General features: G+C 37.8%; 1 protein-coding gene across 8 annotated transcripts in view; it reads left to right on the top strand.

Annotated features, from left to right (window-relative positions):
* pam (peptidylglycine alpha-amidating monooxygenase) overlaps positions 1-20,664 on the top strand; it is a 402,733-nt gene that overhangs the window by 301,692 nt on the left and 80,377 nt on the right. For all 8 annotated transcript variants that reach the window (XM_039758909.1, XM_039758910.1, XM_039758908.1 and 5 more), the window contains exons 13-14: positions 15,523-15,707; positions 17,335-17,403. In XM_039758909.1, coding sequence (XP_039614843.1) covers positions 15,523-15,707; positions 17,335-17,403 — 254 coding nt within the window. The remainder of the gene's footprint in view (positions 1-15,522; positions 15,708-17,334; positions 17,404-20,664) is intronic.

Here is a 20,664-nt window from a genome sequence, read left to right as displayed (position 1 = left end):
TAGGCCATTGTTTTTGTTTCTTATTTTAAAAGTAAAATACTAGTTTATGTGTCAGTAGGCTTAAGGTTGTTTTGTGGGTTATCACAGTGTTGTAACTGCTTATGGCAGTACATGGTGTGTCTTTTCCACAGGAATCTATATAAACTGCTCAAAAAATTAAGGGAACACTTAAATTACACATCGTATCTCAAGTAAAGAAATATTCGAGTGGAAAATCTTTACTGAGTATTGCTGTGTAATTCATTTAGACCAAAATGATGTAACTATGGTCAATGGAAACCAAATTCACTATCCCACTGAGGACTGGATTCAGCATCACATTGAAAGTCTGAATCAGCCTGTGCCTTCTATTTTTGACTCTACTTGCATGAATTTCACCACAACAACTCATAATGTGATTCAGCATGACCGCTACGTGCCTGTAGGCACTCCTGGCAATGTCTGGGCATGCTCCTAAAGAGACGGTGAATGGTGTTCTGGGAGATCTCCTCCCAGACATGGATCAGGGCATCGGTGAGCTCCTGGACAGTCTGTGGCACTACTTGGTGTTGTTGGATGGACTGATACACAACATCTCAGAGGTTCTGGACTCTAAAAATATCCAAATCTTATTATGTGATATCATCTACTGTTAAATTCTGCTCCGTACTTCTAAAATCTTTATTATGCTGTATTAAGGATTTGTTCTGTTCTGTGTATTGTATTGTATTGACCCCCTTCTTTTAACACCCACTGCACGCCCAACCTACCTGGAAAGGGGTCTCTCTTTGAACTGCCTTTCCCAAGGTTTCTTCCATTTTTCCCCACAAGGTTCTTTTTTGGGAGTTTTTCCTTGTCTTCTCAGAGAGTCAAGGCTGCCTGTTAAAGCCCATTACAGCACTTCCTGTATTGTATTGTATTCTCAGTTGCACTCAGTTCTTGGGGTTGTGTGTTCCAGTCGATGGCATCAATGCCTTTATCATCCAGGAACTGCCTACACATTCTGGCCACATGAGGCCAGGCTTTGTCCTGCACCAGGAGCAACCCAGGGCCCACTGCACCAGCATAAGTTCTGACAATGGCTCTGAGGATTTCATCCTGGTAACTAACAGCAGTTAGAGTACCGTTGCTTAGCATGTGCCTCCCCAGACCATCACTAACCAAAGCTGGTCATGCTGGATGGTGCTGCTGCAAACTGCATAAAGTTCACCACGGCATCTTCAGACTCTTTCACATCTGTCACCTGTGCTCAGTATAAACCTGCTGTCATCTGTGAAGAATGGTGAATGCCAATCGAGCTGCAAGGTGATGGGCTGTGAGCTCAGGTACCAGTGGAGGACATTAGGGCCCTCATGCCATCCTCATGGAGTCTGCTTCTGACCGTTTTGTCAGAAACATGCCCACCAGTAGCCAGCTCGAGGTCATTTTATAGGCAGTGATCCTCCTGTTCCTCCTCACAGAAAGGAGCTGATACCAGTCCTGCTGCTGGGTTAATGCATTGTCCTGTCTAACCGTCCTCTTGTAATGGCCCATCTCCTTGTATCACCTCCATGCTCTTCAGACTGTGCTGGGAGACGTTGCAAAACTTCTTCCGACTGCATTTATGGATGTACCATTCTGGAGGAGTTGAACTACCATTGCAACCTGAATCAGCAGCAAGTACCACCTCATGCTACCAACAGTGACGAGAACACTAGCAAAACACAAAACTAGAGAAGAATCGGTCAGAAAGGATAAGGAGAGAGCAATTGTCTGTGTCCACCACCTGTAAAACCATTCCCTTTTTGGGGATTGTCTTGCTGTTGCCTTTCCAGTGCACCTGTTGTCACTTTCATTTGCACCAGAGCAGGTGTAGTTTATTCAGAACCGCTTATGCTTCCTATCTGGAGCTTAGTTGACTTTTTGTTAGATTGTGATGATTAAGTGTTCCATTTACTTTTTGAACAGTGTATATATAAAATGCTAAGGATTGCTTGTCACACAAATACTGTGGAACCACTGGGACTTCATTCCTGATCTTTCTCCTAATTGAGAGCTTATGATGTGGTACACTCTCCTATAGCATAAAATTGGATGCATGGGCTACCCCAGCAACTTAATCAGGCCTCAGGACCTTCTCACAGCAGACCGTGCCATGAGCTGACAGACAAAGAACAGCCATGTGGGCATGTGCCATGGCTGACAGGAAAAGAATAATGGTGAGGCCAATCAGACACATGTCAACTGTGGAATACAATTCAGGCATGACAAACACAGAGAGCTGTCCACACAGCCAGACATCAGTTAACTCTGTAATAGTAAAAAGGAAAAAGAAGTGCAAGAAAAATTCTTTGAGTACTGGAGGTCCTTGTGATTCCTAGTTAATTAAATGTAGCAGTCTTTTTTGAATTTTTATTCACTCACATTTTATAAGCACAGTAACATCATATTGAAACCTTGTACTATGGTGAGTTTAAAAAACGCAGATGGTGCTTTATGATGTTCTCTTTAGGATTCTTTGCTTTTTTGAATGGCTGATGGCTTGATATAGCTAACTGTATATATGGCATGTGCTAAGATGATTTTGTCAGTATTTGGTAAGGTTCTCATTTCAAACTTACAAAAGAATGAGAGTAGACCTGACAGCAGCCAGATTTGTAGGACATATTCTGATTGAAATTTCACAACAACAGACCATGTAAATGATAAGACAGGCTGGAGCTGCAACAGTAGGTAGAAACCAATTGTCTTTGTCATTTTTATCCAAGAAAATGTAAACAAGCAATAAAAGTACAAATGATTGACACATTAAAAAAAACAAATTCTGACCAAAGTTTTAACTGAAAGCCAAAAATTCAAACTTGTTTACAGTATTGCAATTCACTGTCTTTTTTCATACTTTTCCTTTACATGAAACCAACTTTTAGTTGGTATTCTAAATTCTCTGTCTCCATTTATCCCTGTATGCAGCATCCTCTTCCTCAAACCCAGCACCTTGAAACCTCTTCCAATCAAGTCTTTACACTTAAGCTTTTGCCTTCCTCTTGATCTTCTTTCTTCTACCAACAACTGTATGTTTTCCTTGAATTTTCCCCATAATAAATCTGATCCCTTTTATTGTGTAGATGCCTCATTTGGTTTTCTTACTTTGAAAGAGACCTCCAGCAGTCTTCACAGTGTGTTCTGAAGAGCAGCTCCTCCATCACCTCCTCCTTCTTTATGATGGCCAGGGTTTTACAGTTATACAGCAACAGTGGTCTGAATATTATCTTTTACAACCTACACTTAAGTATTCTTGGTAATCTTTGATCATTTTATAACTACACCCTCTTATTTCTACTGTATCCATTCAGCTTTAATACGCTTCCTTATTTACAGACCACCTCTGCCTCAAAAATGGAGTCCCAATATTTAAAATGGTTAATTTGTTTTAGTGCTACACTTCTGTTATCTACAAGACTTTTGTCACTGTCTTGCTCCACTGACAGACTGAGGAGATCGTTCCTCCCCCACACTATGCGACTCTTCAATTCCACCCGGGGGAGTAAATGCTAACATTAATTTTATTTTTATTTTTTTCATTTTTTTCATTTTTTCATTTTTATTACTATTTAATTTAATATTGTTTCTTTGTATCAGTATACTGCTGCTGGATTATGTGAATTTCCCCTTGGTTTTAATAAAGTATCTATCTATCTATCTACAGTGGTGTGAAAAACTATTTGCCCCTTTCCTGATTTCTTATTCTTTTGCATGTTTGTCACACAAAATTAGTTGTTAAGCAAAAAGAACATTAGGGCTCGTCTCAATTTTGCTAAGAAACATCTCAATGATTGCCAAGACGCTTGATTGCAGTTATTGCTGCTAAGGGTGGCCCAACCAGTTATTAGGTTCAGGGGGCAATTACTTTTTCACACAGGGCCATGTAGGTTTGGATTTTTTCTCCTAAATAATAAAACCATCATTTAAAAACTGCATTTTGTGTTTACTTGTGTTATATTTAACTAATGGTTAAATGTGTTTGATGATCAGAAACATTTTGTGTGACAAACATGCAAAAGAATAAGAAATCAGGAAGGGGGCAAATAGTCTTTCACACCACTGTATCTAATTATTAATTCTTTCATCCTCTTCCTTTATAGTACACCATAACTTCTGTCTTATGGTATTTACTTATAATCCTCTGTGTCTGAAGATTTCTTGCCAGTTCAGTGCTTTTCTTTGTAGTACATCTTGATTTTAATACTATGGCTAAAACATTAGCAAAGAGTACTGTAGTTCCTGTAACTCTTCGTTTCTGATTATTTCACTTAGTACATACATTATATCTCCAGTGTAAATAGGAATGGGCTGAGTGCTGACCCCTGATGTAAGCCTATATATATTTCAGTAATTCTTGGTGTCTGTTTGCTCCAACATACTTTTCTTGGACTATTCTAATAATCTTTAGTGGTACCCTCTTTTTTCCCCTCAGACCACAACAGACCACCTCCATCTATAAATACATAATATATCTTGTTGTTCTCTTTAATTATATTTCATGGTATTTGTCTTAAAATAAAAGTTGCATCTGTAGCCTTTTTTTACCTTCCCTGAATCCAGTATAGCAATGCATGGTCATGTAGGCTTATAAAGTAGATGGCCTTTGCATCAGATGCAAAATATTTTTAAAAACACAAAAATTATCATCTTTATACATTAGGGAAAAGATAGAGAAGTGTATAGTATGAAATGGAACATTCAAGATTATCTGAAACCCAGCACTGAAAGCACTCACACATTTAATACGCTATTATGTGGAAACCCTAATCTGACTGTTGCACCATATTGTATTGGATATGTACATGTTTTATGCTACTTTGCTTTCTGATCCCTCCCCCCTTTCATGAGCATAGCTTGTTTAATGTATTTTCAAATAAATACAAATATAAATGTATGTACATATGAAGCACTTTGTCGCTAAATGAAAGCACACGGGGAAAAGATGTTAAGAGGAAACTGCACCCTGTTCATAAAGACTAAGAGGACATTTTTTTTATTTATTCACAGACACAGCTTCACAATTTGCCAAAAATTTGTTTCCACACATATGGAGACAGAGGATCACTTATCAACAATGTCACGCCATCACTGTTTACTAATCTCCCTAATTCAGCCGTACTTTTGCTATGAGCAAAAACAACATCTGAAATGAATGCAAAAAAAAATAAATCTTGTGTAACAGAAAAAGAGTTTACAGCATTTTTTCAAAACTTCTAACATGAATGCTCAAAACAATTGTTGAATGATGCTATTTGTTAAAATACTGCAAGAAAGCTCTGTGTGACTTCTTCCATACTCGTCTGGGAATGTTTCAGTCTTATGTGCCATTGACTCAAACAACATCTGAATCCTTATTGATTTTAATTTATAATATTATAAACAGAAAAAAAATGTAACGGGGTCTAAATGATTGGCCTTTTGCATTATGGCAGAATTGTGCTTTTGGTGCTGTTCATTCTAAAACATCTTTTAAGTTGCAGTGATAATTCATCAAACATCTGTGCATACATTTTTAAGCTCTTACACAGCACATGCTTATTGACAGTTGAAGCAGCAGCATTGGTTTAAAGAAAGTAAACAGCCCTAGAAAGGGAAATCATCAGGTCCGACTTTTACATTCACAGATAAAATTGACTATATTTCTGTGGGAGGTCTGATGTCTAAGAAAAATGGCTTACCTGGGTGAAGCACAGAGTCTGTCACAGTGGTGCTATGACAACAATTTACTCATGAATATCTTCAAGATAAAGGAGCTGATTGTGGACTTTTTTTATGGGTGGTGTTAGCAGAGGCACTACCACCCCTTCAGTATTAACAGCACTCTGGTGGAGAGGGTGGACATTTTCAGATACCTTGCTGAATAATCACAGTGGACCCTAACCTGTTCCAAGCACACTAACACATTTGTAAAGAAAGCACAATAACATCTTTACCGCCTCAGATGCCTTCAGGACTTCAGGAACCTCCCAATTTACTAAAGAACTTCTACACATCCGCCATTGAAAGTATCCTGACAGGAAATATTGCTGCCTGCTTTGGGATTAGTATGCAGCAGGACCACAGTGCTATGTAGTGCCATAAGCTGAACTCATCACTGGTTGTGCACTCCCTAATTTCCTTGACATCTATACCAAGTAATGTCCGACCAGGGCAAAGAAAATGATCAAAGTTACCAGCCATTCCACCAACAGCCTCTTTTCTGTGCTTCAGTCAGAGAAACATTGCTACTGTCTAAAGTCTAGTTCAGAGAGACTGACGAGGTGCTTTTTTTTCTCAGTACATCCACATCTTGGATACTGAAATTGTCTAGAAGTGCATGATATGCCCTATTGTTAACTCTCAAGTTATTTAAGTAGGTATTATTTATCACATATTTAAAATTCTTAATGTTTCGATGTTTTATAAATCCATGTATTATTGTTATTGTCCTTTCATATTCTCATTGGAGTTGAGCAACTAAGCATTTCAAAACATACTGTACTATAGGGCAGGGCAATATGGCCAAAAAAATTTATCACGATATATATTTGAACATTTGCGATAACGATATAACTGACGATATGATTGACGCGAGACAAAATACTTTACAACTCCACAACTTTATTAGTGCAAAAAAAATCCTTCAATTTATTTTCACTTAAACAAGAAGCTGTTTTTATGTGCATTAAAGCTATATAAAAATAACAGTGCAAATGCAAATTCCTTGTTGACAGTTTAACCAAAAGTAATTTCCAGTGGAAATGGGCTGACATATCCTGAGCATAACCATGTATAATATCCACAAAAGTTAAAAAGAGTTGGTTTGCAACATAAAACATAACATAAAATTCAAGCCTAGAGTGTACATAGTCTCACTCAGTGTGTTGGTTATAGTCTCCGCTATGCAGTCAATCATATTGCGGGTTGATACAAAACTAACTCTGACCTCTTTAGTGACCTGGCAAACATATTTAATTTAAATAATTAATTGTTTTACATCTGAGATATCTGTGGTTTCATCACACATAATACTGAAAAACTTTTCTGTGTGTATATTTTTTAGTATGTTAGATTTTATTTCTGATGCTAAGACATCCAGCAGCTCTTGCATTATTCTTTCAGAGGTGTAATGTGCATTTTTGGATATTCAATTCACACTTGCACTACAGCAGGTATGCATTCTCGACATTTCTACTTTATTCTCGCCGTTTATCTCGAGATTAAATTTGACATGTTGACATTATTCTTGTAGTTTGTCATTAAAGTAAAACATCATAAACTAAACTTCATCTTAAAATGAATGTTTAATTAACTAGATTTTCTCAAACCCCCGTCATAAATTATGTAACAACATGTTGACTTTATTCTCGTCATAAGCGTCAAGATTAAAGTGGAAATGTCGAGATTAAAGTCAACATCTCAACTTTATTCTCGACATATAGTTTTTTTTCTTCACTTTGTCCGTATTTTTTTTTCTTCACCGTGGCCCTAATACGCTTCCATACAAAACCCTCAGCAACTCAGTGACAAAACTTTTGCCCGCTCGTCCATTGCCATCTCTGCAGATCATTAGATCTGCCTGTGCCTGCAGATCTGCGGGCGCAGAACTAAAAGACGCTAGGGAGAACACTGCGTTATAATTAACCTACCTATTGCAATGTGCAGGCGATGTCCGAAGCATGAAAGTCTGGTCCAGTTGTTGAGTGCGATGGCTTTCACAATGTTGGCCCGTTTGTCGGTCGTCACACACGCTTGTTTTTCCTCCTGAAGATTCCACAAGCTGAGGAACTCTTTTAAGCCTTTGGCTATATTTTCCCCTGTATGGCCCTCGGGGTTATGTAGGGGTCTGATGTTCCGTGGTGGACGCTAAAAACTCCACCGAAGATAATGCATTTGACACTTCAGTACGGACCTTTTCATATAAAGCAGGCAAGGCGACTTTAGAGAAGTTTTTCTTGGTTGGCAGCTTGTAGCGTGGATCGAACTTTTTAAGCATCTTTGTGAAACCTTCTCTTTCCACACTCTGAATGGGCATCATATCCCTGGCTAAACAATGTGTCACTGCATTAGTTAGTTCCCCCCAGCGTTTGCTACTTTTGTCATAAGGCGTGCAGCTATTTAAAGCTACGCCGATTCTTTGCTAAGTCAGCTTCTTTGGTCTCACCACCACGCTAGTTGAAGCGGACGCCTCTTCATGTGCTTTAACAGCTTTGTTGTACTCCAACAAGTGCTTCTGCTTCAAATGATTAATGGTTTGTGGTGTTTCCTCCCTTCGCCACGACAGCCCGCTTGCATGTTCTACAAAAAGTTGTGCTTTGTTGGGTATCTGACGGGCATAAACCAAACCAGTTCCACACCACTGAAGTTGCACCATTTTTACAAACCAATTCTGTTACATCTGTTTCATTCAACTATCCGCTTTCGCCCTTCTCATTCTGCGTCACCGCCATGCTTTTTCCACTATGTGCGTATGAAAACAAAGGCACTGCGCATGCGCATTTTAGCCATATTATATCGCAATATTTCATTTTCTTATCATTGCCTAACATTGTACCAGTATTACCATGAAAGGTATAATATGGCCCAGCCCTATTGTACTATATGTTGTGAAAGATGACCTGGACACAGACAGATACAAACCCAGATGTCCACAACACACACGGTTAATTTTTTTTCCTGCCCACAGAGTGCACAAACCAGCACAGTAAACTCAGTTCTTATCTTTTACGTCTTTCTTTTCTTTACCGCCTCCTCTCCTCTCCTGCAAGCTCCGTCCTCTTCCACCCGACTCCGGCTTCCTGAATGGAGTGAGGCAGCCCCTTTTATAATGCACCTGGATGTGCTCCAGGTGCTCCCTGATGACCTTCCTCCAGCACGTCCTGGTGTGGTTGAAGTGCTGCAGTCCATGGTTCTGGAACCATTCAGGCACCCCCTGGCGGTGGCCACAGGTCCCCACAGGTTAGAGCTTCCCAGCTCTGTGGTTCCCATATAATCCTGGAGGGCTGCCATCTTGCGTGCCAGGGTAGGAATTGCTCCTCTCCCAGTTCCCTGCTTCTCCAGGTCTCCTGGTGGGGCAAGGTCCCTGGCCTTCTATCACAATGTATAATTTGCATGTGACAATTAAAATTTGAATTTGTTTTTATTTTAATGTCACCGGGCGACTATATACTAAACCCATAGATTTTTTCTTTCTTTTTTGTGAGAAATTCTTGTTCAATAGAGCATGATTATAATTCAGATTATCTTATATATATTTAGCCCTTTTATTTCATGTAGTATCCATCATGGTATACACTGTAAAGCAATAAGATTAAATACAATGATTCTGCAAATATTTGGTAGTATGTTAGCTATGCTTTGTGGTATACTAGCCAATTAGACGTTGTTTGTTTCCAATATTAGCTGCTAAGAAGATCAGACTCATACAGTAAATACATTTGAAAACTAGGCTATCCCCTGGCAAGTGATAACACTTAGCTAAATGTTTTTTATTATTTTGAAAATCAGTTATTCTGCTTTCTAAAGTTAGGGCTGTGTTAAATTAATCTTGTAAAAATTTTATCCGTAGCACCAATGTTTAGTAAGTGAGAATATTATAGTATTTCAAGTGACTTAAATAAAATGGACAATTTTCTTTTGCTTTTCATTTGATTATAATGTATGACATAATCTTACATTATCAGTGAAATTCATGTATTCTTTCAGACTTGCCATAATCAAGTATCTGCTAATTTTCTTTCCTAATTGTAGTTTGATCGTCTTGTGTACCTCTTTGTACCTTCTAAACTCATTAAATCACTTATTTCTAACATCATTGTGAAAGTGAAGACTGTCTTCATTTCAGTATTTACATATCTATCTATCTTTTCAGTGTCTGTGAAATTGCTCTTTTCAAAATATAAGAGACCACAAATTGTGTCACAAGTATGTTAACTTGGATCAACTGTAGATGAACATCCTGAAATACTGTAATAAAAAGCAACTTACTGTGGAGCTGGATTTAACAAATGCAGAGTTAGACATAAATGATAATCAGATCTCTAGTTTTTTTCTTAGTATATTCTACCTACTTATCATTGAGCAAGTACAGTGCTTGTTTTCGAAAATGAAATAAGTACAAGTAGTCTAATCAACCCCTGGAAGCCACAGCGTGTGGCTTCTTTTTTTGTCACTCACAAGCTGAGACCATGAATATTTCAACTCCTCTTGGCATCTGTTCATTTTTAACATCCAAAGCTACAGAAGCAAATGTCATATTTATCCAGTTTTTTTGTGCATTGAAAACAATCATGTATGTCTTATTACCCTTATTTTCACATATCGGTCTTTTTTTTTTATTATTCAACATTAATTACAGCTTTAAGAGAGTACTAGTCTACCAATATTATAATTACTATCACCTTTGCATTACCTATACTTTTATATTCTGAGTTGCTTGGCACTGCACTGTATCTGCTACACTACATGAGATAAAGGCTTACACTACCAGTCAAAAGTTTTAGAGAACCTAACTTTTTCTAGTTTTATTTTCAGATTTAATCAGCTGAAATGTATTGAATGTCCTAAAATGCTTAAGTAAGCAGTAAACTGCTAGAAATTTAAATTTTAGGTTACCAAAAACTGAAAAAAGGAAAGTTCAGAATGTTACAAATGGGCCTACTTCTAGGAACAACTAATAGGTTATAACCTACAGATACTCTGCAGCAATTAAAGTAAATTATGCCTTGGAAGTTGAAGCAAATAATTTGCAAAGGTGTCCCAACTTTTGTTGATTACTTAAAAACCCTCTGTCTGTCTTAAAGCAGAGATGGAACAGACTGTGTTACTACACCCTGTGAAGTACTGGTTGGACAATTTTACACTCTGGAAAGTTGTAAATTCCAGTGATAACAGCAAGAAAAGGGCATGTACATGTGCAATGCCACTCCTTGTTCAGAAAAAGATCCCAGGCGTCCCATGGGAGAAAGACTTTCTGAGACTAAGGTTGTAAAGCTTATTGAGCCATTTTTGGACAAAGGCAGAATCGTAACAACAGTTGCATAAAGTGTGAGCTTCCACCTGCAGCTAAAGTAATTCACGTACTGAAATATCGTGTCGTATCGGCATGCCTGTGCACACTTCTGACTTTATGTTGTAGGAATACAACTAATAAATATGGGTAAATAACATTCAATGTGTCTTTTATATAAGTAACATATAAATGTTTTTCATATAAAGACCATCACAGAACATAATTACAAACAGAACTTTGCACAATATCTTGGCGAGCTTGGCATGCCCTGCTGTTTCGTTGTAGGACATGTGTGTGGCAGATTGACTGGCAGGACGACGCATCCAAACGGTGTCATCTTTCTCCTTTTTGCCTGTTGCTGCTGCGTTGTTCTTATATGTGAGTTGATGTTTCTTGTGGAGAGGTTTTCTGTTCTTTCTCCGATTTCGAACCCTCATCCTCATCTGAGTTCACCCCTGTTATAGCACGTCTTTATTTGAAAACAGCAGTGTCAGATCGGGGGGAACATGAATGTGACTGAGAGAATAAACCTGAATTTAAAAAAAAGAAAAAAAAACCTGCTAAACTTTACAAGTACCATAAATTTACACTGGCTGTTATAGACTCAAATCAAATGTATGTATAGTAGTAACAATAAGGGCAGCTCACTACTCAAAAATGTAATTCTGGGAAGAGCCCAGAATCAAACCCACTACCTCTTGATTATGTGTCAGCAGTTCTTACCACCACACCACCCAAGCGCTTGTGTCAGTGTCGTACCCTAATCCGATTTCTTTTTTCTTTAGTTATATTCTTGAATAATCCCGGGTCCTCCCTGCGTTGAATTTGCATGTTCTCCCCATGTCTGCGTAGGTTTCCTCTGGGAGCTCCAGTTTCCTCCCACAGTCCAAAGACATGCTGGTTAGGTGGATTGGCGATTCTAAATTGGCCCTAGTGTGTGCTTGGTGTGTGGGTGTGTTTGTGTGTGTCCTGCGGTGGGTTGGCACCCTGCCTTGTGGATTGGTTCCTGCCTTGTGCCCTGTGTTGGCTGGGATTGGCTCCAGCAGACCCCCGTGACCCTGTATTCGGATTCAGCGGGTCGGAAAATGGATAGATGGATATTCTTGAATAAAAAGCACACTGTTTTTTTTATAGGTGTACCTTTTGTGAAAGTGTTTATTTGATATTTGGACTTCAGTCTTCACACATTATACACTTCATGTCAAAATTTTGTTGTTAGTACTATAACATGCAAAAAGTTTTTGTTTTAGCTATGTGTTCAACATTTGTTGCATTTCTCTCATTTCCTGTCATCTGACATTTAAATAGATCGTTGTAGACATGGAACACACATAAATGCATGTGTTCCAAATAACGATATATTATTCACCCTATATAATTCCAGGCACTTGACACTCGGATAAACAAGACTTTTTGCCCGAGTTGAGGTGCAGTGGTGGGGGAATGAGATAGCAGTCTGCTTGCGGCTTGTGCTGAACAATACATTTGCAAAATAAGACGCTAATGGGGACAGGTGCAAAGGATTTTAAGGTGGCCCGAGATTAAGAGTTTTTTTCATAGGCTTCAGGGATTCTAGTGTTAACAAATGAAAGGAGACAGAGCATGATTACCTTTAGAATTATAGGCCTTTCATTTAGAGAAACTGCAAAAAAAGTGTCAGTGAGCGCGGTGTTCTACACATTCCAAAGGCAATTGGGAACTAAAAGAATCACTGATAGAAAAAGATCTGGCAGACTCAAAATCACAACCCAATCAGAAGACAAGTTTCTAAGGGTCACCAGCTTGTGCGATAGGCATCTCACAGCACAACAGTTTCAAGCACACCTTAACAGTGGTCAAAAAAGCAAGTCTCGGTTTCTACTGTGAAGAGGAGACTTTATGCTGCAAGTTTGACAGGGTGATTGGCAGTAGGAAAGACGTTCCTTACAGCACAAAATAGGGTTTTTAAATACTGACTGTGGACTACTGTAGACTGGAAGAAAGTGTTATAAAACAAAGAATCAAAGTTTGAAATCTTTGGTTCATCACATAGGATGTTTATACGCCATCAAGTTGGTGAAAGAATGGTTCTTCAGTGTATAACACCAACTGTCAACTATGAAGGAGGAAGTGTGATGGTCTGGGTTCTTTTGTTGGGGGCATAGTTGGTGACTTGCACAGAGTGACTGGCATTCTGAATCCAAAAGGTCTGGCTGTTATATCAGCAAAAGGTGGTTATTTTGATCAATCAAAAAATTGCATAAAATGAACACTTAATTATTCTTTGACTTATTTTTTTTTCATTTGCTATTGTTTATTTGCTATATGCCTTGATTTCATGAAACATTGACATTATACTGCATTTTCCATAAAACCTGAGGTGTTCTAAAACTTCTAACCAGTAATGTAAATCTTTTCTTTCTGATCAACATATAGATATACAACATATAGTTTCATGCTGTGCTAACTTTTTACATTGTTACCAATTTTCAAAGATCTGCTATATTATACTATATATGTTAAAAGTTTATTCTGAAGAATTGCACAAAATCTTATGTTTATCTTCTGCTTTGTTTCAAAAGTAAAAAATAAGCTTTTAAAAATAATACAATCAATAATAAAAGCTATAACAATAGGCTTCCTGCTATATGTTTATGTTTGGGGTTAGTTATTAATTTTAGTTAAGTCTCTAAGTAAAGCAGTCTATGAAGGATTAAAGCACACATACAATATTTTAAGGCTGTAATCCGTATTCCAGTTTAGTTTATAGAGAACCACTCTATGAATATTCCATACATAAAGTCCTAGTGCACCTTTAAGTATCTTTGAGCTGGGGTTACAGCTTTAAAATTTCATTTTCATTTGGGAATAGAAGAACTAAATAGGCTTACAACATGGTTTTAAATGCTGAGATGTATGTCTTTTTTAAAGGGGTAAATCAAAAGAGCAATCAGACATACAGGCAAGGGTCAAGCACGTTAACAAGTCAATATGCTTTCACTAAACCAAATAGTACTTTAAAACTCTTAGTCAGAAGTGAAAGCAAGTCTAAACTCTGCTATCCTTTATAGCAGCAGTGCAGGGATGTCATACACCATGTCATCAGAAGTCCAGTGACATAGCAATGCTTCTCCAAAAATACCTTAACAAAATGGCACTTTGATGCCAAAAGAGAGGAGAGAGGAGGATGGGAGCATGCGCTCATACAAAGCGTTGCCTCACCCACCACATGATGAACCATCTGAAATTGGGACCCGAATGCAGCCCGTGCAATGGGTGACACGTGTTTTTTTTTTTTTTTTTTTTTTTTTCAGTGGCTGGAGTGACAATTCTGCCATCAACCCCCCCAAATTTTCCCTGTAATTTGGAGGACCTGCTTGCAGGGCTAGATGCAGATTAACGTCATACGCAGGATGAAGCAGTTGCAGGTTTAGGGCTTTGTTCAAGGGCCCAACGGAGTAGAGTCACTTCTGACATTTACAAGAATCGAACCAGCAACCTTCTGATTGCTGGTGCAGATCCCTAGCTTCAGAGCCACCCCTCCATCCTGATGTCAAAAAAGATCAATAAATATTAATTAATAGCAATTCTTAAGTTAAATAGAATGTGTCAAAATATTCTCAAATATAATTTTAACAAAGAATAACAAGGACAACAGCTTTATTAGTCCCAAAAAATACTAATTCAGTCAGTACAGCAACTAACAAGTACCTATATCTTTAAACCTCCTCCCAGGGTCACATCTGATCTGGCCCATACTTATTATCACATATAACTTGCACTTGCTGGATCACCTGGCCTCTCAAATTTTAGGTGAATTTTACCAGATCATTTCCAAATACATTTCTTTTCTCTCATCTAGATAATGTTCTTGTATTGTTTACCTATCTGTTTACTTGTTTCATGTCTGTATATGTTTTTAAATAAGTTATTTTTGCTTTTTAAATGATATGTACATTAATGAAAAGTAGTAGTTGCATTGGTTTGGGCATGTGCAGAGGAGAGATGCTGAGTATGTTGGGAGAAGAATGCTAAAGATAGAGCTGCCAGAAAAAAGGAATATAGGAAGGCCTAAGAGGAGGTGTATGGATGTGGTGAGAGAGGACATGCAGTTGTGTTAAAGAACAAGATGCAGAGGACAGAAAGATATGGAAGAAGATGATCTGCTGTGGCAACCTCTAACGGGAGTAGCTGAAAGAAAAGGAAGTAGTATGACTGCTATTAAAAATTAAAACATACCCAATAATGAAATTAAGGAAATTATGCAAGCAAAAACAGAGTGGAGAAATATGGCAGCCTTGATTTCTAAAATTGGTTATTGTTTTAATTTATTGTTTCTTTAAGCATCATCGGCAATGATAATTTACAAATAATGGTTTTACAAGTGCATTTCTGTCTTTGAGACATCAACATATTAATTGATTTACAGAGGAGCACACTCAAAATCCACAAGGCCACAGTGCCTTTATATGAATGTATTAACTCTCTACGTTCTCAGTTGGTTTCACATTTTTCTTTATATCTAAAATATTATTTTCCTTTTAAACCAACAGAAGCACATCTGCAGATGAAATGTGCAACTTCTACATTATGTATTACATGGATGCAAATGAAGCCATCCCTTACATGAATTGCATGCAAGATGGGAACCCACTTTTGTTCAGAGATATTCCGAGAGAAGCTAACATTCCAATTCCAGTTAGTCCTGATATGATGATGATGCATGGGCATCAATCAGGTAATAAAAATGTGTTTTTTTTATTTAAATGTAATTTCAATATTAGTGTATTTATTGTAGAGGACTTTTTTCCACAGTAAAAACATGTACTGTATATTAATTATAGATAGATAAATAACTAGCTAGCTAGCTAGCTTAGTAAGCACATACATACCTAGGGTGATCTCTATCTGTCGCAAGGTGGAATTGTTTTTATTTTATTTGTTTTATATTTTTTAATATAACCAACAAACAACACCCCACCTCAATTTTTTTTCTCTCTTTTCCAGTATTATATCTAGTGATCAAGAGTTTGCCCCATAACCGAGTCTATCCTTTTAATTAGCTTGTTGATTCGGTGAGCCTGTCTTGAAAAGATATTATTGCCCCAGCACACAACAGCACAGAAAATCACATTGGCTATCGCCGAGTTTATAGACTACGCAAAGAATGTTCCTAGCCACATTAAAAGAATTCAGTTTCTTATGACAACAGAGTCTACTCTGCCATTTCTTATATAGTAATTCTTTGTTGCTAGACCAGGCCAGCCTGCCACTAATGTGCACTCCCAAATACCTGTAGCACCCATGCACCATCTACATATATTGGGTTAAGTATGTGAGTCAGTTTAAAAGAACAAACTAAATATGTGTGTATATTTTTATCTGCATATTTGATTATACTATATCTGTTTCTGACAAAGTGTTTTACCAAAATTAAATACCACTTGATTGACATTTACAGACATACATTCCTAATGAAACTCCATAGGTTTTGCCATAATACTTTATAGAACAAGGTGCAAGTTTTCTGTTGCTGGCAGGACTGAAGTGTTTAAATGGGCAGAATGAAAAAAATTACAATTCAGACAGAAATGGGTTAAAAAAATATTTTTTCTGTGTAGTTTGCTCCCTTATTTGTATCCTTATAATGACAATTAACAGTAAGTGGAGCTGATACTTGAGCAAATGACACTCAGTGCTGAAAAGCCTTGATAAATCTGCTAACATGCTTGTTCATAAATGATAAATTATAAAACCAAAACTTAAAAACACTAAATTATCCTTGTGCAACTTACATACTTGATGCATCCTAATAAAAAATTCTAAACTTAGTTTTGTAATTCCAACATGACCCCAAAACACAAAAACTGAGAAATAACAGTTTGCTGAATTAGGCCGAGTCTAACTAAAAACAGAGGCTGACTGAAAGAAAAACCTGCAGACTTGTGAAGTCCCCATAACTGAGTGTGAGAACCACTGCTGTAGATTAAAAAGATCTTATTGAAAAAATGACCAACCACACAATTATCGTTATCAAGGAATTTAAAATATTTGACATAAACTGACTAGGAAACCAGAACAAACCACTGAGTTACGTAGCTAAACCAGAAATCTTGACATAGTATCCCATTTGGATGGGATATTAGGACAAACTAGGGATTGGCTAACACAACAAACTTAATAGACTTAGTGGTTCCCTCTCATTTGTTCTTAAAAAGTGATGTGCAGTTTTCCAGTATATCCAACCGTGTGAGTATTAAAAGTTAAAGAAGGAAAAATATATTGATAAAACTGATGGATCCATTTTGCTTGTGTAGGGAAATGCAACATCATACTGATTAAAGTTAACATAATGTTTATTATAGAAAAAGCATCAAGTGAAGATTCTGTTCTACAGCAGCCAAAAAGAGAAGAAGAAGAAGTTCCAGACCAGGGTGAGTTTCTACAGAATACATTTTAGGATCAAAAAAAAGAAAGAAGTGATGTGAATGAATTAACTATTTCAGTAGGCTTAAAATGCGTTATCACCCATGTCTTAGAGTGATAACTACAATGTAAAAATATATACAATTGGGTTTAAATATTTATTCTTTATGAAGTCATTTTGTAGAACAAATGAGACTACCAAAGTACACAAAAAGAGGAAGAGAATAGGAGTGGATCAAATGATGTTAATCAATTGATTAATTGTTACTCAGTTTGTTTTTTGAAATGCCAATGATTATTTTAATAATTTGGATGAGCTCCCACCTTATCTCCTTATCGTTCTTTGTAGATGTAGGCCCTGGCCATTAATCTTGTATCAAGGTATCTCAAGTACACTAGTGTTAAGAAACAGAATAATACAAAACATTGATAAAGGCAAAAAAGAATGAAATTTGATAACTGCTTTTGTATTGACATAAAACACGGTATGCAAGACAGATGACCCAGGCAAACATGCAATACAGAATAGGCTAGATGTTCTTTTTTCATTTAGAAGTTTTCTGTATTTTTTTTTGATTTTACAGACTTTCTTGCTTAGTCTTTCATTGTTTAAATTTTAGTGTGCTGTCACGTTAGGTATGTCTTGCTTAAAGCTATGATTTAAAAGAAGTAAGCTGCAAAGGTATGCCTCGAGCCTTTTGCCCCAAAATAGTTAAAAGCTTGGTGCATAGTAACAAACACAAGAAAGCAGATCTTTAGCTGGATGCTTACTAGTTCCATAGAGTTATAATTTATTTTGGCACAGTTAAACAGTTTGTATAACCCCTTTAAGGATGATGTTCAGTGCTATGTGATGTTGCTCCAGGTTGAAATGGAGAACTTTGCTTGTAGTGGAGTGTGTTCTTTGTGTTCACTGTGTGGTTCTTTGTCTTCCTCAGCTCTCTGAAAAGCTATTTCCCATTGTGGTATAGCGGGTCCACAGCTCACTGAGCAGGGGCCATTCGTTTTAAATAAATCACCGCTCTCGCTGCAGCTTAGCAAGGAGTCGTTGGGCCATAGCATGCTACGGGGCGGTTCCACGGTGTGGGCGTTTCTCACCGAGTGCACAGGTGAGGAACTGCCCACATTCGTGATTGTCCCGTGGCTAATATGGCAGCTGCTGTGGCCCTCGTCGTTTTAAAAGCAGCGCAAGCCGGAATGAGAAGGAGAGGAAAAGAAAAAAAGGAGGAAAGAAAAAGGGGGAGGAAAAAGAACGAAGGAGAAGGAAGAGAACGGAGGTTAGAGGGAAGGAGGAAGCAGGCGAGTGAACACTTGCAGGCAGCTGAAGACCGCCTGGGTGTTTGGCCAACACCCGGGAGAAGTGGTTGTGGTCGCCCCCGCAGTAGATTCTTTTGTCGGGACTTGGGAAGTAGTGTTCCCTGTGTGAGAGCCTTGGCCACAGTGGAATTCCCAAGTCACTGTCAGGGGGGAGCCGACCGGAGCCAAGGATCGGGAAGGCGACTGGCAGTGGTAGTAGCAGGTGTAAAGAAGGTCAGCTGCAGAGTGAGCGTCTCCCTTGTTGCCGGGCCCTGATGGGTGAAGCAAGAGGGACGCTAGTTTTAAATGAAGGCACCGGGTTTGTCAGTTGTTTGTTTTTAAGACTGCTTCTTGATCGTTTTAACCTCGTTTTAAAGGATTTTTTTTCTTATTGTTTTTACCTGCACATATTTTTATTGGATTATTTATTTATTTAATGAAGAACTTTGGCACTGCAATTTATTTATTTGAGCACTTTTGTTGGATTTTAAATAAAAGCACTGTTTCACTTTCAACCATCGCCTTGCTCAATTGTTTGTTGTCTCCACTGACTAGCTCAATCGGTAACATTACCGACAGTGTTGGGCTGAAGGGTTCCCGAACAGCAATGGGAGTGTGGAGCCAGAACCCACATCGTCACAACCATGTCTTTTGAAACTTCACAGGGAAAAGCGTCATTCTATTTGGCCTTTTATCAGAGCCCAGATTGGGCTCAGTCATCAACACAGAATATAAGCGTAGATGTGTGAAACTCAAAACTAATGAACTCTGTAGAGTGCTCTGAGAAGTATCAGAGTATCATTTTGGAAAGAGAATGGGTTGTCTCCTTTCCTTTTGTTTCTAACCACTCCCTAGTCAATAGAGCCTTCTGCCAGAGAGAAACTGGCTTTCTTTTTGCATCTGTTAAGTCTGTTCTTTTTTGCAGAGAGAAGGTCTTGTGTGTACCACTGAAAGCATGACAAAACGGGGTGATACTCACTTTACATCACTTCCACCTTTAAACTCTGCTATACACCAAATACAAATATGATCAAATTATGACATAAAGTACAGTCATGGGCCAATAAACATCTGACCAAGTCGAGGCAATTTGTACTTGCGTCCGAGGGCCATTGGAATACACTACTGTAATAACGTCCTAGAAATTACCAAAACCAGCCAGAGACATAAATTGTTTGTTATTGTCATTATTATTTCACAGTGTGTTTGTTGTATGTTTTCTGACTGTTGGAGGCCCTTTAAGGTTTGTTTTGATTGATGCAACTCCTCGTGGCTAACTCATTCAACCTTCCTTCACTTACTCCAGTGTTCAGCAATACAAATATACCTACTAGTGACCCTAGCTTCATAGAGCCTCAATGACGTCTACACTTTGTGACCAACATATGGCCAAATGGATGGTCCCAAATGGATCTGTCAACGATTGACCATATAACATAAATTATATGCAAAAAACATACAAAATGGAAGAATGTTCACATTTACAATCTGAAGATTTTGAAGTAACCAACTAAAAACAGTACCTGACAGTAAATTAGAACTTCTCAATCTGTGTAGAAATAGTTAAATTTACTTTTGTCTTAAAGCTGCTGTTAAATCTAAAGGCATACAAATGGTAGTATCAAACAATGCAATTTAATTTTGTTTAGTACTACCTGTGCATTTACTCCCAGAGAGTTTTCAATGAACTAATCAGTTCATTTTAAGAACACAAACTTTATCCAAAGCACATAAAATGTGTAGTTCGTTTTCTCTTGGTCTATACTATTTTAGTCTCCAATCTCAGAATTAAGATTCCTGGAATGCAGGTAAATCATGAAATATTCTTGTTGTTTAAACGATTAGCTGAAGTAGTTCTATTGACAGAACAGAAATAAATACTTTTTGAATGTAACACTATTGGGGGACAGATTGGGAAACTCCTTCTGAATAACTTCAAAGAAAACCCACCAAATCAGTCAGTGATATAAACA

Source organism: Polypterus senegalus, chromosome 7, assembly GCF_016835505.1.
Source record: "Polypterus senegalus isolate Bchr_013 chromosome 7, ASM1683550v1, whole genome shotgun sequence".
Lineage (NCBI taxonomy): Eukaryota > Metazoa > Chordata > Cladistia > Polypteriformes > Polypteridae > Polypterus > Polypterus senegalus.
Note: the sequence above shows the minus strand (reverse complement) of the source record. Positions and strands in the feature narration are given on the sequence as shown.